Genomic DNA, 17,367 nt, shown 5'->3' with positions numbered 1-17,367 from the left:
TGCTGTGCTGGCCCTTGAGACTCCTGTCCTGACAGGAGCTGGGCCCATGCCTCTCTTTTCCCACAATTCCTCATCCAGGAAACCAAGGCCACCATAGGTTGTCCTGCATGAACTCCCTAACCTTATCTAGTTAGGCCCTTTTCAATTCAAGGCTTTCTTTGCTGTTGCCAAGGAAACTGACATAGCAGCCAGAATCTGGCCCAGGTTTCCATGACAACCTGCAACAGCCCACTAGGGTCCATCCATCTGTGATGTCACCTGAGCACCAAATGGGTGTCCTCCAACCTGTACCACATTCATCATAGTCAAACATCAGAGTCTGATAGCAAATCCTTGTTGCAGATTACTCCATAGCTTATCCACTTTCAAACCTCACACACCCCAAAGATGAGTAAGGAGAGAATAGAAGGGCATGATGTCCAATATATTGCTCAGCACACTGAAGCTGGGAGATGGGCAAAACTCAGTGGCCTGGAGGCAGAGCTGGAACTAGACTCCGAGGCTCCCATTACGTCCCCTTCTCTTTGTGCCCCTAGACCCAACATTAGGTCCAAAGGAGAGTGAGGTCTGGACAGAGTATGGCATCTGTGTTGATTAAGACCACCACACTGCATTTATGCCTCTCCTGGTGGGAAGTGAGCTAGGGAGCAAAGAAACTTTGCAGACTGAAGTGACTGGCTCCTGTTGGCACCCCACGCTGGCTGCCTGGATTCCCCAATTCTGGACAACCTCCAGCCCAGGAGCAGAATGACCAGGCCAGGTCAGGGGCAGATATTTTTAGTAGAGTTGCTGGCAGCTGCTGGGAGGGTACAATTCAAGGCCTCTTCCCAACAGTTTCTGATGGCCTCTAGGGGTTCATAGGTGACACCAACTCTCTGAAAGGCAACTCTCACCTTAGGGAGAATCTTCAACTCCCCAGGACCAAAAGGAGAGTGAAAAGGACTGGCTTGGGCAAGAGTCCCGGTCCGGGAGACAGAATTTGCTCTTAAAGGGCCAGATCTAACTCCTCAGAGGGAAGGAATTAGATTTGACTAGTCCAGTTTACCCTCTGCCTGCCTCTTCTTCGAGTCTCCCCGCCCCGCATCGAACTCCCTCTCCTCTTCTCTCCCATTTTACTCTCAAGCCTGGGCCGCTGGCTTCCTGCCCCGCCCCTGGCACGCGGCGGGGTGGCGGGTTGGGGGGGTAGTCTCCGCCAGCTCTAAGTCCCAGGAGGAGGTGGGGGATTCCCGCGGGGCGGGGGAAGAAGGGCGGACACGTCAGCCCCCGCAGAGGCGGGGATGGGGGCGGGGCGGGGGCGGGCGGGGGTTTAAATAAGCGGCTCTGGAGCCGGGGACCCACAGCCCACCGAGGAAGCTGCAGAGAAGGAAGGTACCAGCTGCAGCGGCAGCGAAGGTCCGTCTGTGGGAACCCGGGTTCGCGATTTGATTGTATCTGAACCTTCCGTGGGCTATATCAGAGTCCAGGTCCTGGTCCTGAAGGTGCCTGTGTGCGAGTGGGTGAGTGTCCAGATGGAGAGGGGCGGGCCGCACCGTGGGTGGACAAATGAGGCCCGGGGTGGGGCACAGATTAGGGTGCAAAGACCCTGTGGCTGGGAGTAGGTTTCCGCCCGTCCCTCCCTCCTGTAGCTTACGAGGCCATCCGGGTTTCTGGTCCTCCAGACTGCACATCAGACACGATGACCCTGAACGGCGGTGGCGGCAGCGGGGCAGGCGGGAGCCGGGGCGCGGGCAAGGAGCGCGAGCGCCGTCGGGGCAGCACCCCTTGGGGCGCGGCGCCCCCAATGCACCGCCGCAGCATGCCGGTGGACGATCGCGACCTGCAGGCGGCGCTGACTCCGGGCGCCCGGGCTGCAAGCGTGGCTGGCTCCAGCACGGTGACCCAGGGTCCAAGGCTGGACTGGGCAGAGGGCTCCTCCGACTCTCTCAGTTCGGGGGGCAGCAGCTCCGACGAAAGCGTATACAAAGTGCTGCTTCTGGGGGCCGCTGGCGTGGGCAAGAGCGCCCTGGCGCGCATCTTCGGTGGTGTAGAGGACGGCCCTGAAGCAGAGGCTGCAGGTGAGGAGATAGGCTGTTCGCGGGAGAGGAAATCCCCAGGACACCGGGGAGGCTGTTCAGGGGAGAGGAAATACCAGGACAAAGGAAAAGAGTGCAGTGAGGCTAGGAACTGGACCAAATGGGCCAACACCATGGTATTGTGAATGCACTGTCAAAATTATGTCTCTGCCTTCCCATTTCAAGATGGGGAAACTAAAGGAAACCGGACGCCATCCCTATACCCCACATGCCAACCATTGGTATGGGAGAAATGCCCAAAATAGAAGACCCGAGGCTTGGTTCTGACTGCTCTATAGCATAGGGACTAGACATGGCTCTCTGCTGGGGTTGGCAGAACCAGAGGGAGTTTCTAGGAGCAGAGCCCTAGATGGTCAGGGCCCTCCAAGTGTTGTGGTAGTCACTGTTCTAACTCAGGACATTGTGATAGTCACCTTAGGGCCAGGCATCAGGGAGGCAGGGAGCACTGGAGAGGACCCCTAGGACATTGCTATCTTGGGGACATGTGGGAAGCTTGGGCATACCATGCCATGCATCTACCAGCCCCCAGCACTGTCCCTTCCATTGCCTGTAGTATCATCATGCTAGCGAAAGGGGCTCTGAGGAGGATTGGGAGGTATAAACAGAACAAGAAAAGGAGCAGTGGAGCATTGGATTGACAGCCAATCAGTAACCTGTTTCCTGGCCTCTTGTGTAGGGCACACATATGATCGCTCCATCATGGTGGACGGAGAAGAAGCATCACTCATGGTCTATGACATTTGGGAGCAGGTAAGAATCAACAGGGATCTAGGGTCAAAGTAGGAGGAGAGACCTGGAGGAGGGGATCCTGCCAGGAGTGACAGGTTCAAGGCAGGGGCACAAGGATAGCTAGGTAGGTGTGTGCATCTGTGTGTGCTCTGCAGGATGGAAGCCGATGGTTGCCTGGTCACTGCATGGCCATGGGGGATGCATATGTCATCGTATACTCAGTCACTGACAAGGCCAGCTTCGAGAAGGCTTCAGAACTTCGGGTCCAGCTGCGGCGGGCACGGCAGACAGATGATGTTCCCATCATCCTTGTGGGCAACAAGAGTGATCTTGTGCGCTCCCGTGAAGTTTCTGTGGATGGTAAGTGGGCAGCAGGTCAGCAAAGGGAGGGAGAACCTGGTTGGTTGGCAGTTCAGTCAGTCTTGGCTCAGTCTGAGTCCCTGGAGATCATCAGTGGCTAAAAATGTTAAGGAAGAAAACTTGAAGGGGAAGAAAGGCAGAGAGGGGACTGCTATCCCTCCCAAAGGCCTGGAGAAAGAACTCGACTTTCTAAGGGGCTGATTCACCTTAGAGTCCTCCTCCCCTAGCTCTGTGGCCCTGACCCAACAGCTAGGGGTTGACTGGTGGGAGAGAGTACGGGGAATCAGGTCAGAAGAAAAGAGCCTGGTTCCCGGCTGAAGCCAGTCTCAGAATAAGCTTGACCCTTCCCTCGTGGGCTTAGCATCCTCCTCTGTGGCCCCCAGCACTGACCCCCTCAGAGAAAACTGCCAGTGCCTTGGTGATATTGCCTCTCTCCTCAGTCCACTGAGTCATTTAGCATAAGATAGCATTAAATCGTAAGACACTAAACGGTCCAAAATAGTTTTCATTTTTCTTGGTTGACTACTATAGTGCTTTTATTTAAATATTGAATTTCAAATAAATAAATGAATTCCTTTTTTTTGCACCACCATTTTGGGAACTCCCTAAGCACAGGCACATTCACCCTTTGGAGTAACCCAGCAGTGTCAGGGATCTTCAGTACAGGAGCTACGAACTTTGTGTTTCGGAAAAGGGCCCAGGGCTTATTCAAGGATTCCTAGGTGATAGCTGCCAGGGATGGCCAGGGTTTGAGTGAGTGCCCTACATTGCCACCCTTTGTTTACCTGTGTGTGCCTGTCTCCATCACACCAGAGGGCCGGGCCTGTGCTGTGGTCTTTGACTGCAAGTTCATCGAGACATCAGCGGCGTTACAACACAATGTCCAAGCACTGTTTGAAGGTGTCGTGCGGCAGATACGCCTGCGCAGGGACAGCAAAGAAGCCAATGCCCGGCGGCAAGCTGGTACCCAGCGGCGAGAGAGCCTTGGCAAGAAGGCAAAGCGCTTCCTGGGCCGCATTGTAGCACGCAACAGCCGCAAAATGGCCTTTCGTGCCAAGTCCAAGTCCTGCCACGACCTCTCAGTTCTCTAAGACCTCTCCCTGTGGTAGGCAGAAGAATGGATGGGTTGGTGGGCTGGTCCAGCCAACCACCCTTGGTGCCTCAGGACTGGCTGAGCGTCTGCACCCCTTGGAGCTGCCCACTGGGCCTCCCTTTCCTAAAGGTCATGGACAGATAGTGATGCAAAGTGAGGCAACTCTCAGTGGCCAGTGAGGGCTGGGCCCCCAGGGATGCATATGCAGGCCCATGTGCATCCTAGCAGCAGCCAGGGCCTGTGCATGGGGACTGCTTTTCTCTACACCCAGCTGTGCATGCACTGGAGCCTGGAGGAAGGCTGTTCAGTGCTCTTGCTATTTGTTTACATACAGATTTTTGTAATAAAGACTATTTCTTGACATGTCAGGCTTGTTGTTTCCTCTTGTTTGAGGGCTTCAGAAACAGGAAGGATTTCTGAAGCTGGGAGATACTGTACCCCTTGCCCCACTCTGGTGGGACCCTGATGTGGTCTTCATGATCTAATTCTAGTACTTGGCAGTCTAGCCAGCTAGACTGAAGGGATAGATGGGGTGGGGACAGGGGGTGGAGCATGGTTAGGGGGCTCAAAGGAGGACCCCTCAAAGCTCAAGGTATCCAGATCATTGTTCTGCACTGATTTTGGCATTGCTCAACTGATTAAGAGCTCTATCAACCCACTGTAGATAAAGGAAAACAGGCTGCTCATGGAAGCATGCTTTGGCTTAGGTCTCACAGCCACACAAGAGGCCTGGGTCTGGTTCTGCAGCTGACATTTCTTCTGTGTTCCTGCCTAAGGGCCCAGGAATCATCTGGGTAGGGAGACATGGGGACCTGGGTGGGAGAAGGCACTGGTTCATTTGTTAAGCATGGGGATGAGAGAGGACCACTGCACATGGTTTTGGAAACAACCCTTTGCATTTGGTGACGGGTGAGAACCGGGGACTGGTATAAGATCTGCTTGTCTCCAAAGCCTGGAGGCAACCCCTGGCAAGACAGATGACAGATTCTGAGAACATTCTAGGCCAGGACCCACACATCTCTTCATTGCTTCCATTTATTTACAGACCTCTAACAGCCTCAAGACCTGGTTAGAGCCCTGAAGACAGCTTGTTCAAGAGGAGGTTTGAACTAAGCATGATTAATCCCAGCACTCTGGGAGGCTGAAGCAGGAGGATCAAGTTTGACCTCAGCTTAGGCACTTATCTCAGAATAAAATAATTAAAAGGGACTGTAGGTATACAAAGGCCCTGGGTTCAATTCCCTATACTGCCCCCCTCAAAAAAACCAGGTGCTTTGTGGGCTGCTTCTCTGTGTGTGAGACAAAAGCAGGAGCCTCTAAGAATCATCCATGTGCCCAAAGAAGTATTAATTTCTCAAAACTGCTGCCACTCCCTGCACCCCACCCCAACCCGCCACAGCCACCAAAACACTTTGATGTACATTTGGGGCATGGTTTCCTCAGAGGAAGTGAGTGTCCCCTGGCCTGAAGAAAAACCACAGCTTTCCTGGCTCTGTTGCTTATTGATGTGATCCCAGGCAAACTACGTAGCCTCTCTGTGCCCCAGAGTACATGGGGACAGGGACCCTTCAGAACACAGTGGGTAGGGTAATGAAGGTGTGTGCTCACAGCTGTGCCAGCTGCCTAGTGGAGCTCAACACATGTTAAACCCCTTCACGGCACAGATTCCACACAGCCTTGATCCAGGCTGGTAACTGAGTGACTCCAGACAGGCGTTTAGCTCATGACAATACTGGGGCAGCTGAGATGTCCCAGCCCAGCTTCCACCCTGAGAGGCAATAACATATACTCAATGAAGAGACACCAGCAAAGTCCACCAGGAGCTCTAAGGACAGGGAGCAACAGGGACCTTCCCACCATCCCCCATCATTTCAGACTCCCAGGCCCCAGAAATTTCTCCTGAGTCTGCTTGGCAGCCTGCCTGGTGGAAGTGCCCTAGTCAGCCCTGCACTCCCTCAAGGTCACCTGAGCTGGCTCAGTCTACTCATTCTTTGTCAGAGGCGTGAGACAGTCCATTGCCCCAGTCCTGTAAGTGACTGGGGGCCAGTGTGAAAACTCAGTGGGGGCTAAGGAGAGTACACAGGCTTCTCTCCCCAAACCCTGGTCCTGCATGTGGTCTAAAGTCCCTAATACCCAGGTCATGCACTGTCCATCCACCCTACATCTGATGCACACTCCAGGCCTTGTCTGAGGTCCCCAAGCCTGTCAGGGGCTATGAGGCAGGATAAGGGCCAACTCGTGGTTCGGTCCTCAAGTCTTACCCTGAAAGGGCTCCTCATCTAATGTATGGGAAACTAGCTGGTGTCCTGTGCAAAATGATAAAGGGAGCACAGAGCATGGGATGGGGACATTCCCTGAGCCAGTGAGTACGAAGCACTTTCCTGGAGAAGGAACTATTTGAGCTGAATGCTGAAATATGAGTAGGTACTTACCACACCACTGCAGGGCTGGGAAGGGTAATCCAAGGAAAAGGAACAGAGTGTACAGAGGTACAGCTACAGGTGCCAGTACTCAGGGGGAAAGTGGGACTGAGTGGAGCCACAGGAAACAGCCAGACTTCTATGCCCACTGGTCTGTGTCAAGCTGCCAGGCCAATGATCTGCCCACCTCCTGGGGCTGGCAGTCACGGATGCTGAGCAGCTCCCGGCTTCCTAAAGTCAATGAGTAACCTGGGGGGCTAGGTGGAGCCAGGCATGCTGTGTGGGCCCAGGGATGATTTCTGAGCAAGCGCAGTTGGACTGCCTTCCTGCTCAAGTGTCTGCCTTGTCCTTCTACGTCCAGCCCAGGCAGACCAGATCTCCCTGGAGAAGGAGTCCTCCCTCTTGGCAGCTGGACCCAAGGAGCCGCCTTTGACACCAGTGAGTGAGGGGCCAGGAGCACAGCAGCATTGATCAGGCCAAAACTGGGTGGGATTGAAGGGGAACAGTGCCCTGTCCTCCCCTTGTTCACTGTCAGAAAAGAATCCCCAAGGACCCAACCTGCAATGGCGTCTGCACTCCTAATGCTGAGCTCTATGTTGAGTGTTGGAAAATGCCATGATACTGGCAGAGCTTCTTCCCTGAAGGCACTCCATGTCTGGAGGGTGGCGGTGGAAAGCAAGACAGCCCTCCAGCCACAGGTCCCCTCTTCCAAAAGGAACCCTCCTGTCAAGTCCTCTGTGACCTTGCCCAGGCCCTGCCCTTCAGGCCTTGCCTGCAATGTGAGGCAGTTACAGGAAGGAACTCTCACAGTCAGCTTTCCAGCCTCAAACTTTTGCAATTTGAGAGGCTGCCGGAAAATTATGACTTTGAGATCTAGAAGCTCTGGTGGGAGACAAAGGGAGGTAAAATTCACATGGAGGTCATTGTGGGAGCAAGAGCCAAGTAGCGGAGTGGCTGGGCCTGGGGTCCTTGCTGGTTCAGGCTGTGGATCTGGACACTTCCTTGCAGCTAACATGGAGTTACAGGGTCATAGGGGAGGAAGCGGGGCTAACCAGTAGCAAGATTCCTTTGGCTGTGTGGATGGGATGGAAATCTTCCCACCCATCTGGCCAGATCCTCATGGCCATGTCCCTTAGGCCCATCCTGACCATGATCCCTGCCTGGCTTTGGCTGCTTTGCTTCTCTATTCCCCAGGTGAGTGGGCCCTGACCCCCTTCTTCAGGTCCTGGCCTTAGGGATTGGTGCCCTTGATCTTAACTCTGCCTGGACCAACTACCATGACTATGAGAGGACTGTGGGGATGTGGGCTCAGAACCAGGGCTATGGGTTCATTGTGGAATTAGGAGGTCAAAAACAGAAAGTGGATGACCTGTGGAATGGCTATGAGGGACAAGGTGAGAATTCCCTACAGGCTTTCCCTGAGGCCCAGCCTGCGGAGCTGTCTGTGGAAGTCCCTGAGAACTACGGCGGAAATTTCCCTTTGTACCTGATCAAGGTGAGCCTGAGAGCTGGGTGAGCTTCCCTTCCTCACAAAGGCCTCCTTCCCCACCTCCAGCAGGTTCTCACTCTGTAGTTCAGGCTGGCCCTGAATCTACTTTGTAGCCCAGGCTGGCCTCGAACTCACAATGATCCTCTTGCCTCAGCCTCCCACTCCTCTGTCTTGATCCAGCTCCCTTTTGAAGCCCTCCCTTCAGGAGCATATATGTTATAACGTTACTCAGATGAGAGTAGGGGTCTCAGTTAAAGAATGAAATGTTGGTGGGAAGCTCCAACTTTAGAAAGAGGGGTAAGAAATATGGAGAACTCAGATGCAAGGCAAAAAGTTTTGACTTTGAATCTCAGTCCTGCTACTTGCTGACTGTGTGACCTCATGTAAATGTCAGCCTTCTCTGAGACAGTTTTTCCACACATGAGGCCATTATGTGACAGGGACATTCTTGAGACCTGGAGCTCACCTCTTTTACCTTTGTTCTCATCCTTTAGCTGCCGCTGCCCCATGAGAAGGCTGAAGGCCAGATTATGCTGTCAGGGGACTCTGAGATGGCAGCTAAGGGCCTCTTTGCTGTGGATCTAGACTCTGGCTTCCTTATGGTGACCGGTGCCCTGGACCGGGAGGAACAGGCAGAATACAAATTACAGGTATAGCTGCGGTATAGGATACAGCAGGAAAGGTATGGCCAGGCACTGACTCCCCTTCCTTTCCAGGTCACCCTGGAGACTGGAGATGGAAAGGTCTTGTGGGGTCCACAGCCTGTGATTGTGCATGTGAAGGATGAGAATGATCAGGTTCCCCAGTTTTCCCAGGCCATCTACAGAGTTCAGCTCAGCCAGGGAACCAAGCCCGGTGAGTGACCAGAGCAGCCACTTTGCATGCAGCAAGGTCAGGTGGGCCCTGATGGGACAGCAGAATAAAGAGACACAAGGACAAGGCAGGCAGGGTCTAAGCTTCTCTCTCTCATTTCTGTCTGGTCCTTTACCATTCCCACGCCACTGAGGGACCCATTTACTCTTAGCTTCAGTTTGCCCTCCTGGGAAGTGTGTTGAAAATCTGTAGTTCACCTCCAGGATCCTGATTCAACGATGGTTATGGAAGAACCAGGAAGAAATAGGGGAGGCATAGGAACCTCCCTCCCCTGCCATCCCTCACAGTTCACCTTTCCCTCCACCCTCCAGGTGTTCCCTTCTTCTTCCTTGAGGCTTCGGATGCGGATGCTCCAGGCACAGCCAACTCAGATCTTCGATTCCACATCCTGAGCCAGAGCCCAGCCCAACCTTCATCAGACATGTTCCAGCTAGAGCCTCAGCAGGGGGCTCTGGCCCTCAGCCCTGAGGGTGAGCCTGAACTAGGTGTGATGGAGGATCTGGGATTACTGGATGAGGGATCCCCTGAGCTGTAAGGGATGGATGAGTTGGGGCTGGAGGTGAAGGAGGAAAGAGCAGCAAGGTGAAGGCCATGCACAGGGAGATAGGAAATAGTGTCAATGGAGTACTTTGGCTCCGCATTCTGGAGACCAGAGAGGAATGACTTGAGGATCCGGAGTCTGAAGATCTCAGGACTGATGGAAGGAGAGACCTGCCCCTGTGAGTGTGGACCAGAGGCATGAGCTGTGGATGGATGGTAATGTGAATCATGTGTTGACCCAGCCAGCTACCCTGTCACCCATTTATTGCCAACCACCATGCAACTCACCTGCCTAATATACTCATTCATCCACACTGTCTTCATCCACTTGCACATCCAAATTCCTATCCATCCACTTAATCAATGATTCATTCACTCAGTGAATTATCTCCACCTACCCACTTCCCCATCCTGGCTGTTCATCTACTCCTCCAGTCTAGCCATCATCACTCACTGTTAATATGAAAGTGACATGGTACACTGTTGCATCAGAGCTGGATACTCATGATGGTTCTAAAAGCCCCTCTAATCATTTGACCAAGAAAGCCTCCTGAACACCTGCCGTATGCTTGATTTTGTGTTTGGTACTCACTGAGAAGGACTGCCTGGTGCTTGCTCCCTGGCCCAATGCTCAGGCATCCATCTGATCTCTTCTAGGGAGCACCAGTCTTGATCATGCCCTGGAGGGGCCTTATCAACTATTGGTACAGGTCAAGGACATGGGTGACCAGGCCTCAGGCCACCAGGCCACAGCCACCATAGAGATCTCCATAGTACAGAATACCTGGGTATCCCTAGAGCCTATCCACCTGGCAGAGAATCTCAAAGTGCTGTACCCACACCCCATTGCCCAGGTGAGTAAATGGCTATCAGTAATTGATACAGCCCCCTGGATGGTGCAGCTGGACCTGAGTCTCATGGGAGAGGGGCCTGGGACCCAACTTGACCCTGACTCCTCCTGCATACTTCCCACCACTTCCTACTGTGGAGTGAGATATTTAAGGCTCTGGGACCAAGCCCTCAGTCCCTTGCCTGCCATCTTTGACAGGTGTGGCTCTGTATTCTGACCTCTTACGTTTTCTCAGGGAAAACAGCTGCCTCCTCTTGCTGCCGCGGGGATTATCACCCAAGGCAGGAATGTCTCAGGCCTTTTCTAGGAATCCCTTGGGGTCAGGCCCAGCCTGAGAGTATGAAAAAGAAAATAACCTGGTCATTCAGGCACTTTGGCAACTTTTTTTTTAAATAGGTACCGGGGATCAAACTCACGACCGCTTGCTTGCAGGGCAGGTGTTTATACCACTGAGCTAAATCCCCAGCCCTATTCAGGCACTTTGGGTTGAGGCTTAGGCCAAGGCAACACTAGCATGGAGTTACTACAATGACAAGTGCCCCCAAAAGAAGGACACTAATTGGACTCCAGACCCAGGGTGGGCAGCAATTTGCCTGGGGTCACAAGGTAGTTGGGACCCAGGCTCCTTGCTTAAAGTTGGGACCCAGGAATGGCATAGATTGTTCCTGACTTTGGCCACTCTGTGTCCTCTTTCCAGGTACACTGGAGTGGGGGGAATGTGCACTATCACCTGGAGAGCCAACCCCCTGGACCTTTTGATGTGGACGCAGAAGGGAAACTCTATGTGACCATGGAGCTGGACAGAGAGGCTCAGGCTGAGGTGAGGTGAGAGGGAAGGAGAGGGGAGGCTGAAGGGTGTTAATTGCTGACTAATTAGCTTTGGGAGATGTCACATCTCCCACAGATGCTAAGGCAGTGGAAGAGAGCCCAGAAGAGCTGGAGCTGTAAAGACAGGGGAAAAAGAGCTGAAGCTCGTCACCACATGGATAACTAGACCCAGGCAGGATGGAGCTGCACTTGGTCCTGACCTGAACCCCAACCCAACCCACCCCCATCCACTACAGTTCCTACTCCTGGTGCGGGCTCAGAATTCCCATGGTGAGGACTATGCACAACCTCTGGAGTTTCGTGTGGTGGTGACGGATGAAAATGACAATGCACCTGTTTGCCCCCAACGTGGTCCCTCAATCAGCATCCCTGAGCTCAGCCCCCCAGGTAGGCTATGGGTCCTAACAGAAGTGTGGAAAGGGTGGAATCCCTATGAACCATCCATCTTGCTTCTCTGGGTTGAGGCTCTAGTTTCAGGCTGCCATCTCAGTGTCCTTCAGCACACACACACACACACACACACACACGCTCAGTTGAGCACAAAAAAGGAGTGAGTGAGGGATAAAGCTGTGATCCCATCCGTTGTCTTGCAGGCACTGAAGTGACTCAGCTGTTGGCAGAGGACGCAGATGCCCCTGGTTCTCCCAATTCCCATGTTGTGTATCAGCTCCTGAGTCCTGAGCCCAAGGAGGGGGCTGAGGGGAAAGCCTTTGAGCTGGACCCTGCCTCAGGCAGTGTGACCCTGGGGCCTGCTCTCCTCCAAGCTGGCCAGCACATCCTGCTTCAGGTACTGGCTATTGACCTAGCAGGAGCAGAGGAAGGTAAGTAAGTCCCTTAATGGTGATCCGAGCCCCTGTACCTTCTGTTCTTACCTCGGCCTGACCACAAGCCCTCCCCTGCTTCAGGCCTTAGCAGCTTGTGTGAGGTCGCAATTGTGATCACCGACATCAATAACCACGCCCCTGAGTTCACCACCTCCCAGGTAAGCAAAATTGGAGGGAGACCCTGGGGAAAACACTGGTAGGGTTCACTGTCCCCTCAACCTCTCTCCAGATTGGTCCTGTAAGCCTCCCTGAGGATGTGGAGCCTGGTACTGTGGTGACCACACTGATGGCCACTGATGCTGACCTTGATCCTGCCTTCCGCCTCATGGAATTTGCCATTGAGTCAGGGGATAAGGAAGGGATATTTGCACTGGATTGGGAGCCAGACTCTGGTCACGTTCAACTCAAACTCCACAAGGTAAGGGTCTGGACAGATAGGAAAGGGGCAAACATACATATTCATGCACAAGTGTGCCATCCCCTCACCCACACAGTGATCCAGATTTTGTTGGTTCTAGAACCTCAGCTATGAGGCAGCTCCCTACCACAAGGTGGTGGTGGTAGTTCAAAATGTGGAGGAACTGGTGGGTCCAGGCCCAGGCCCTGAAGCCACAGCCACAGTGACTGTGCTGGTGGAGAAGGTGATGCCACCCCCTAAGTTGGACCAGGAGAGCTATGAAGCCAGTGTCCCAATCAGTACACCAGCTGGCTCTCTTCTGCTGACTATCCAGCCCTCAGAACCCATGAACAGAACCTTAAGGTGAGTCCTTACCTAGGCTGGCTCTCCCCTGCTCCCCAGAGGTGATTCCAGGATCTCAAAGGAGATTCACATGATCTAGGATAGGCCCCAACCACGGCGAGTGTCAAGGTTGTGACTCCTGGGTTTGGGGTGGGAATCACAACTGGATAGAATGGTTAAGCATGGTAGTGGGTGGTGTTTAGGCTTTATGGAAATTCATATTATACATCCTCACCTGGAGAAAGGACCTGGGCTTCCCTCCACTTCCCACCCAGATTTCAGGGCAGATGCCCAGTAAGTATTGAAGCTGAGGAGAGAGACTTGGAAATGTGGCTGTCCCCAAAGTCACAGAGAGAATGTGGAACTTGAGCAAATCACATCATCTTGGAAGTTTCTGGGCAAGATCCCACACATATTTCCAGTGCCTTTCAACCCCATCCTTTTCTGTGGACCTCAGGTTCTCCCTAGTCAATGACTCAAAGGGTTGGCTCTGCATCGAGGAAGTCTCTGGGGAGGTACACACGGCTCAGTCCCTACAGGGTGCCCAGCCTGGGGACACATACACAGTGCTTGTGGAAGCCCAGGACACAGGTATGACCAGGCAACAATGGAGCCCAAAGGGAGGGAAGCACTAGAAATACAAATGGAAGTCATTCCATATGCAGACCTCAAATGGACTGACAGATGGTCAAGACTGAGCTTCTTCCCTGGGACCCTTGCTGGCAACCACCCAGCCCTGGGCAAGAGAGAGGGACAAGGATTCCAGTTCAGTATCCCTCACTAAAAACGGGTATACTCAGATATACAGGCCTGGCCTCTGCCTCTCCTCTCCCACCACCCTGCTACCTTGAAATTGAAATCCCTTCAACTCTATCTGTTACCCCTGGAGAACTTCTTGAGGTGTTAGATTCAGTGATCAGGTGGGGACAGACAGAGCTGGGTGGGGAAGATAGGAGGAGAGCCAGGTTCTGCATCTAGGACAAATTCAGGAACATGACCCAAATGGGGCACTGAGGCTGGTTGAGGAGGATGATAAACAGCTCTCTGGTAGCTGTGAACAGCTGTCCCAAGGGAGGGTAGGTTGGGAGGCCCAGGGTAGACCAGCAGGGATGTGCTTCTCCATGGTCAGGGCACTGTCACCTTGTGGGGCATCAGGGCTTGGCATCTGTTCAGATACTGAAGGGATGAAGCCTACTGTCAGAAAGAGAGTGGCATGGGACAGAATAACAAAGGGGGTGATGGAGAGACAATGACAGGGAGGCAGCAGGTGAGACTGATAGGCTGTGGGGAATGGACCACCCCAGAGAGTCCCCAGCTCACCCTCATCCTCAACATTACAGATGAACCAAGACTGAGCACCTCTGCTGCCCTAGTGGTCCACTTCCTGAATGCCCCTCCTGCCCCAGCTCTGACTCTGGCACCCATGCCTGCACGATACCTCTGCACACCCCGCCAGGACTATGGTGTGGTGGTCAGTGGGCTCAGTGAGGATCCTGACCTCGCCAGTGTGCCTGGGCCCTATAATTTTGCCCTTGGCCCCAACCCTACAGTGCAGCGGGATTGGCGCCTCCAGCCTCTCAATGGTATGAAGTGGGAGGTGAAATGCTGTGGCCAAGATGGGGGGGTGGGGTCTCTGGGAAGTGAGAGGGGTTGGGGCTGGGCCTAGAAGGAACAGCCCCCAGGATGCCAGTCTATACTAGTGACCATACATATTGCCTGCATCCCAACAGGTTCCCATGCCTACCTCACCCTAGCCCTGCATTGGGTAGAACCAGGTGAACACGAAGTCCCTGTGGTTGTCAGCCGCAATGTCCAGACATGGCAGCTCCTGGTCCAAGGTGAGGCTAGAGTTTAGATGCAGCCAAAGTTGGCATCTGCATATGCTGAGAGAGCTACCAAGGTGCAGAAGATAGGGTGGGTATACAGCATGGACCCTCACAGTGACAGTGCATACCTGTACAACTGCTACCAGGCCCACATGCCTCTGTGTAGCACATGTACAAAGGAGCAAGCACTTTCACACACACACACAGACACAGGTGTGTGCACAAAAGTGCATAGCAGCCAACTGGCCAGACAGGGGGCTCCAAGAAGCAGGGGAGCCCTCCCCCACAGTTGTCACCTTCCTCTCCCCCAGTGATTGTGTGTCGCTGCAATGTGGAGGGCGAGTGCATGCGCAAGGTGGGCCACATGAAGGGCATGCCCACGAAGCTGATGGCCATGGGCACCCTCCTGGGCACCCTGGCAGCAATAGGTAATGGAGACCGGGATTCTATATGGGGGAGGGCAATGGCTGGGTTGGAGCTGTACTCTCCAAATAAAAGATTCCCCTGTGTTGGAAAAGGAATCCCCTAACTCTCATAGTCATGCTCTTGTCACCTGGTGTCATAGTGATCAACATCATCAGGACCAGCTTTCATCATTACATCATCACGCATTGGCTGTGTGTCAGGCCCTATGCTGGGCATGTTACATGGATTATCATGTGGAGTGCTCTCTCTCCACACCCTGTGACATGGATCCTGGCAACTCTACTTTGCAGATGAAGTCACTATGCCATAGAGAGATTTAGTGACTTGTCTGAGGTTACACTGCCAAGATGTAGCAGAGTCCAGGCCCTTCCAGACTAATTCTTTCCACCCAAACTACGCTCTCTGTACCTTTTTTTTCCTCTGTTCCGCCAAGTTCCTCCCTTACTGGTTTTCTTTACAATTCTACCACAATGGTCTGCTGTGCATTTCTCTTGGAGGTCTGTGGGAACAGTTCACTTGCTCTCAGATGAACTCCACCCAAAATGTCTCCCAGAGAAAGGGAATTGGGAGGCTGGAGTGTGCTGGGATGGCCTTGGTGTGGTGAGGGCCTGGTGAGGGCTGAGAAGGCCAAGCAGTAGACGTCTCACGGCATCAGGAGTCATCCCCAGCCAGCCTCAGGGATGCTGTTAGGAAATTGCACCTCTTTATTAAACTAACACCAATGGCAGAGAATCTCTAGAGATAGGAAAGCCCCCAGGGCCCCTTCTGAAAGCTGATCCATCCCTCCATCCCTCTTGGGCCCCTCAGGCTTCTTCCTCATCCTCATCTTCACGCACTTGGCCCTGGCGAGGAAGAAGGACCTGGATCAACCAGCAGACAGCATGCCCCTGAAGGTGGCCGTCTGAGTGATCCAGGCAGCACCAGCAGGGAGCTTGGACCTGGTTCTAACTGAATCCACTGGGAAAGATCCAGTAGCAAGATCCAATGGGGGCCAAGACAGAGTAAAACCTTCTCCACCTTCCTAGGGTGGGGGCACTATCACCAGACAAATCCCCAGAGGGAAACTCTGACTTTATGGAATACCCATGAGAGTACTCTAAATGGCAGCTCATTGTCCAGTAATAAACCTTAGAGAGCTGGGCTGAGCCCTAAAGAATTACTGTGCTCATATCTGAGTGTCCATGTGAGTATGCACATGCATGGGTATGAATACACACACCTGCTCTGTGTGCCCTCTCTATCTCCTGCTGCACAGAATGAATCTGGGGACTTGAAGAAAAGCCTGGGGTCCCCTGTAAGAAATAATATGGGACATCATATGGGGTGCTGGTGAGATCTTGGGACCAAAGCAAGGTGGGTCATTTCCTTGGGTGTCCAGCAACCACCATCAATAAACCTTGACTGGATTAACTATTCAGGTGAAGGTCAAGTCCTGTATTTTCAGGCTCTAGCTTTTCTATGGCAGTGCATAATCTTGCAAATAAATGTCCTCTCCTTGTACATGAGCACACTGTGTCCCTGTGTGGGAACCACCTGCACCCAGGAGTGGACAAAGACCCCCTCAGTCTCAGGAGGCACAGGAACCTTGAGGGCCCTGAAAGGGAAGTTCAGGAGAAATGAAACCAGTGAATGAATCCTTCTGTCCCAGTGATGCTCAAGGTGAAAGAGTTTTGGCCCAGACAGGACACTGTAGCCGGTGAAGCCTTAGAGGCGGAACCAAGGAGCTCTTATCTCCCCCATCCCTAGGAATTTACCTGTGACTCCTATCTCCCCCTCCCTCTAGGAATTTACCTATGGTGCCAAACAAAGACCAATGGGCTACCCAAGCATCCCTAATGCCCCCTTAGGTTCCACCCCAAACGGAGGCTACTTATATACCCCCCACGACATGTGTCCGCCAGAGAGAAAGCCTGACTCCAGTGGTCGGAGGTGTTTTGGTTTTCTCTCTCCACGTTCTCAGAATAAAGGCCTCTTTTGTTTTATACTTCTCATCTTTTGGATATAATCTTATCAAAGGCACTTCTATGTTTCACTTGAGACATCTTGCAGAAAGTCAGGGAAGAGGAGTCACTCAAAAGGACAGAAATCCCTGTGCCTTTCCCTGAAGCTGTCCCTGTTGCTGGTGAACCCCTACTTCTGAATCAAAATTAAGCCATAGCCCTGGTGGACTGCTGAATCTGACCACATCTCCAGACTGACCTCCAGTCTCTGCCCTTTGATTGACCCTAGACACAAGCTGGTTCCACATAGTCTCTTCCTTACAGTCTTTGGGGAGTCAGGGTAGGACCTGCTGTCCCA

The 17,367-nt window shown here is 53.1% G+C and overlaps 2 protein-coding genes across 2 annotated transcripts; both read left to right on the top strand.

Annotated features, from left to right (window-relative positions):
* The first annotated feature begins 1,323 nt into the window (after positions 1 to 1,323).
* Positions 1,324 to 4,617, top strand: Rrad (RRAD, Ras related glycolysis inhibitor and calcium channel regulator). Its single transcript, XM_003472037.5, has 5 exons — positions 1,324 to 1,496; positions 1,659 to 2,054; positions 2,749 to 2,822; positions 2,957 to 3,161; positions 3,975 to 4,617. Exons 2-5 carry the CDS (start codon positions 1,676 to 1,678, stop codon positions 4,250 to 4,252), a joined length of 936 nt encoding a protein of 311 aa, XP_003472085.1. The 5' UTR covers positions 1,324 to 1,496; positions 1,659 to 1,675; the 3' UTR covers positions 4,253 to 4,617.
* A 2,303-nt stretch (positions 4,618 to 6,920) lies between these two features.
* On the top strand, positions 6,921 to 16,484 carry Cdh16 (cadherin 16). Its single transcript, XM_003472039.4, has 18 exons — positions 6,921 to 7,112; positions 7,811 to 7,868; positions 8,086 to 8,169; positions 8,658 to 8,813; positions 8,880 to 9,018; positions 9,348 to 9,506; positions 10,234 to 10,430; positions 11,124 to 11,246; positions 11,491 to 11,641; positions 11,848 to 12,075; positions 12,160 to 12,236; positions 12,308 to 12,496; positions 12,597 to 12,838; positions 13,275 to 13,408; positions 14,158 to 14,400; positions 14,548 to 14,655; positions 14,955 to 15,071; positions 15,877 to 16,484. Exons 2-18 carry the CDS (start codon positions 7,824 to 7,826, stop codon positions 15,972 to 15,974), a joined length of 2,490 nt encoding a protein of 829 aa, XP_003472087.1. The 5' UTR covers positions 6,921 to 7,112; positions 7,811 to 7,823; the 3' UTR covers positions 15,975 to 16,484.
* Positions 16,485 to 17,367: the final 883 nt, after the last annotated feature.

Source organism: Cavia porcellus, unplaced genomic scaffold, assembly GCF_034190915.1.
Source record: "Cavia porcellus strain 051 isolate PalLab524CR breed Dunkin Hartley unplaced genomic scaffold, mCavPor4.1 scaffold_4, whole genome shotgun sequence".
NCBI lineage: Eukaryota > Metazoa > Chordata > Mammalia > Rodentia > Caviidae > Cavia > Cavia porcellus.
This window is presented reverse-complemented; position numbering and strand designations above follow the sequence as displayed.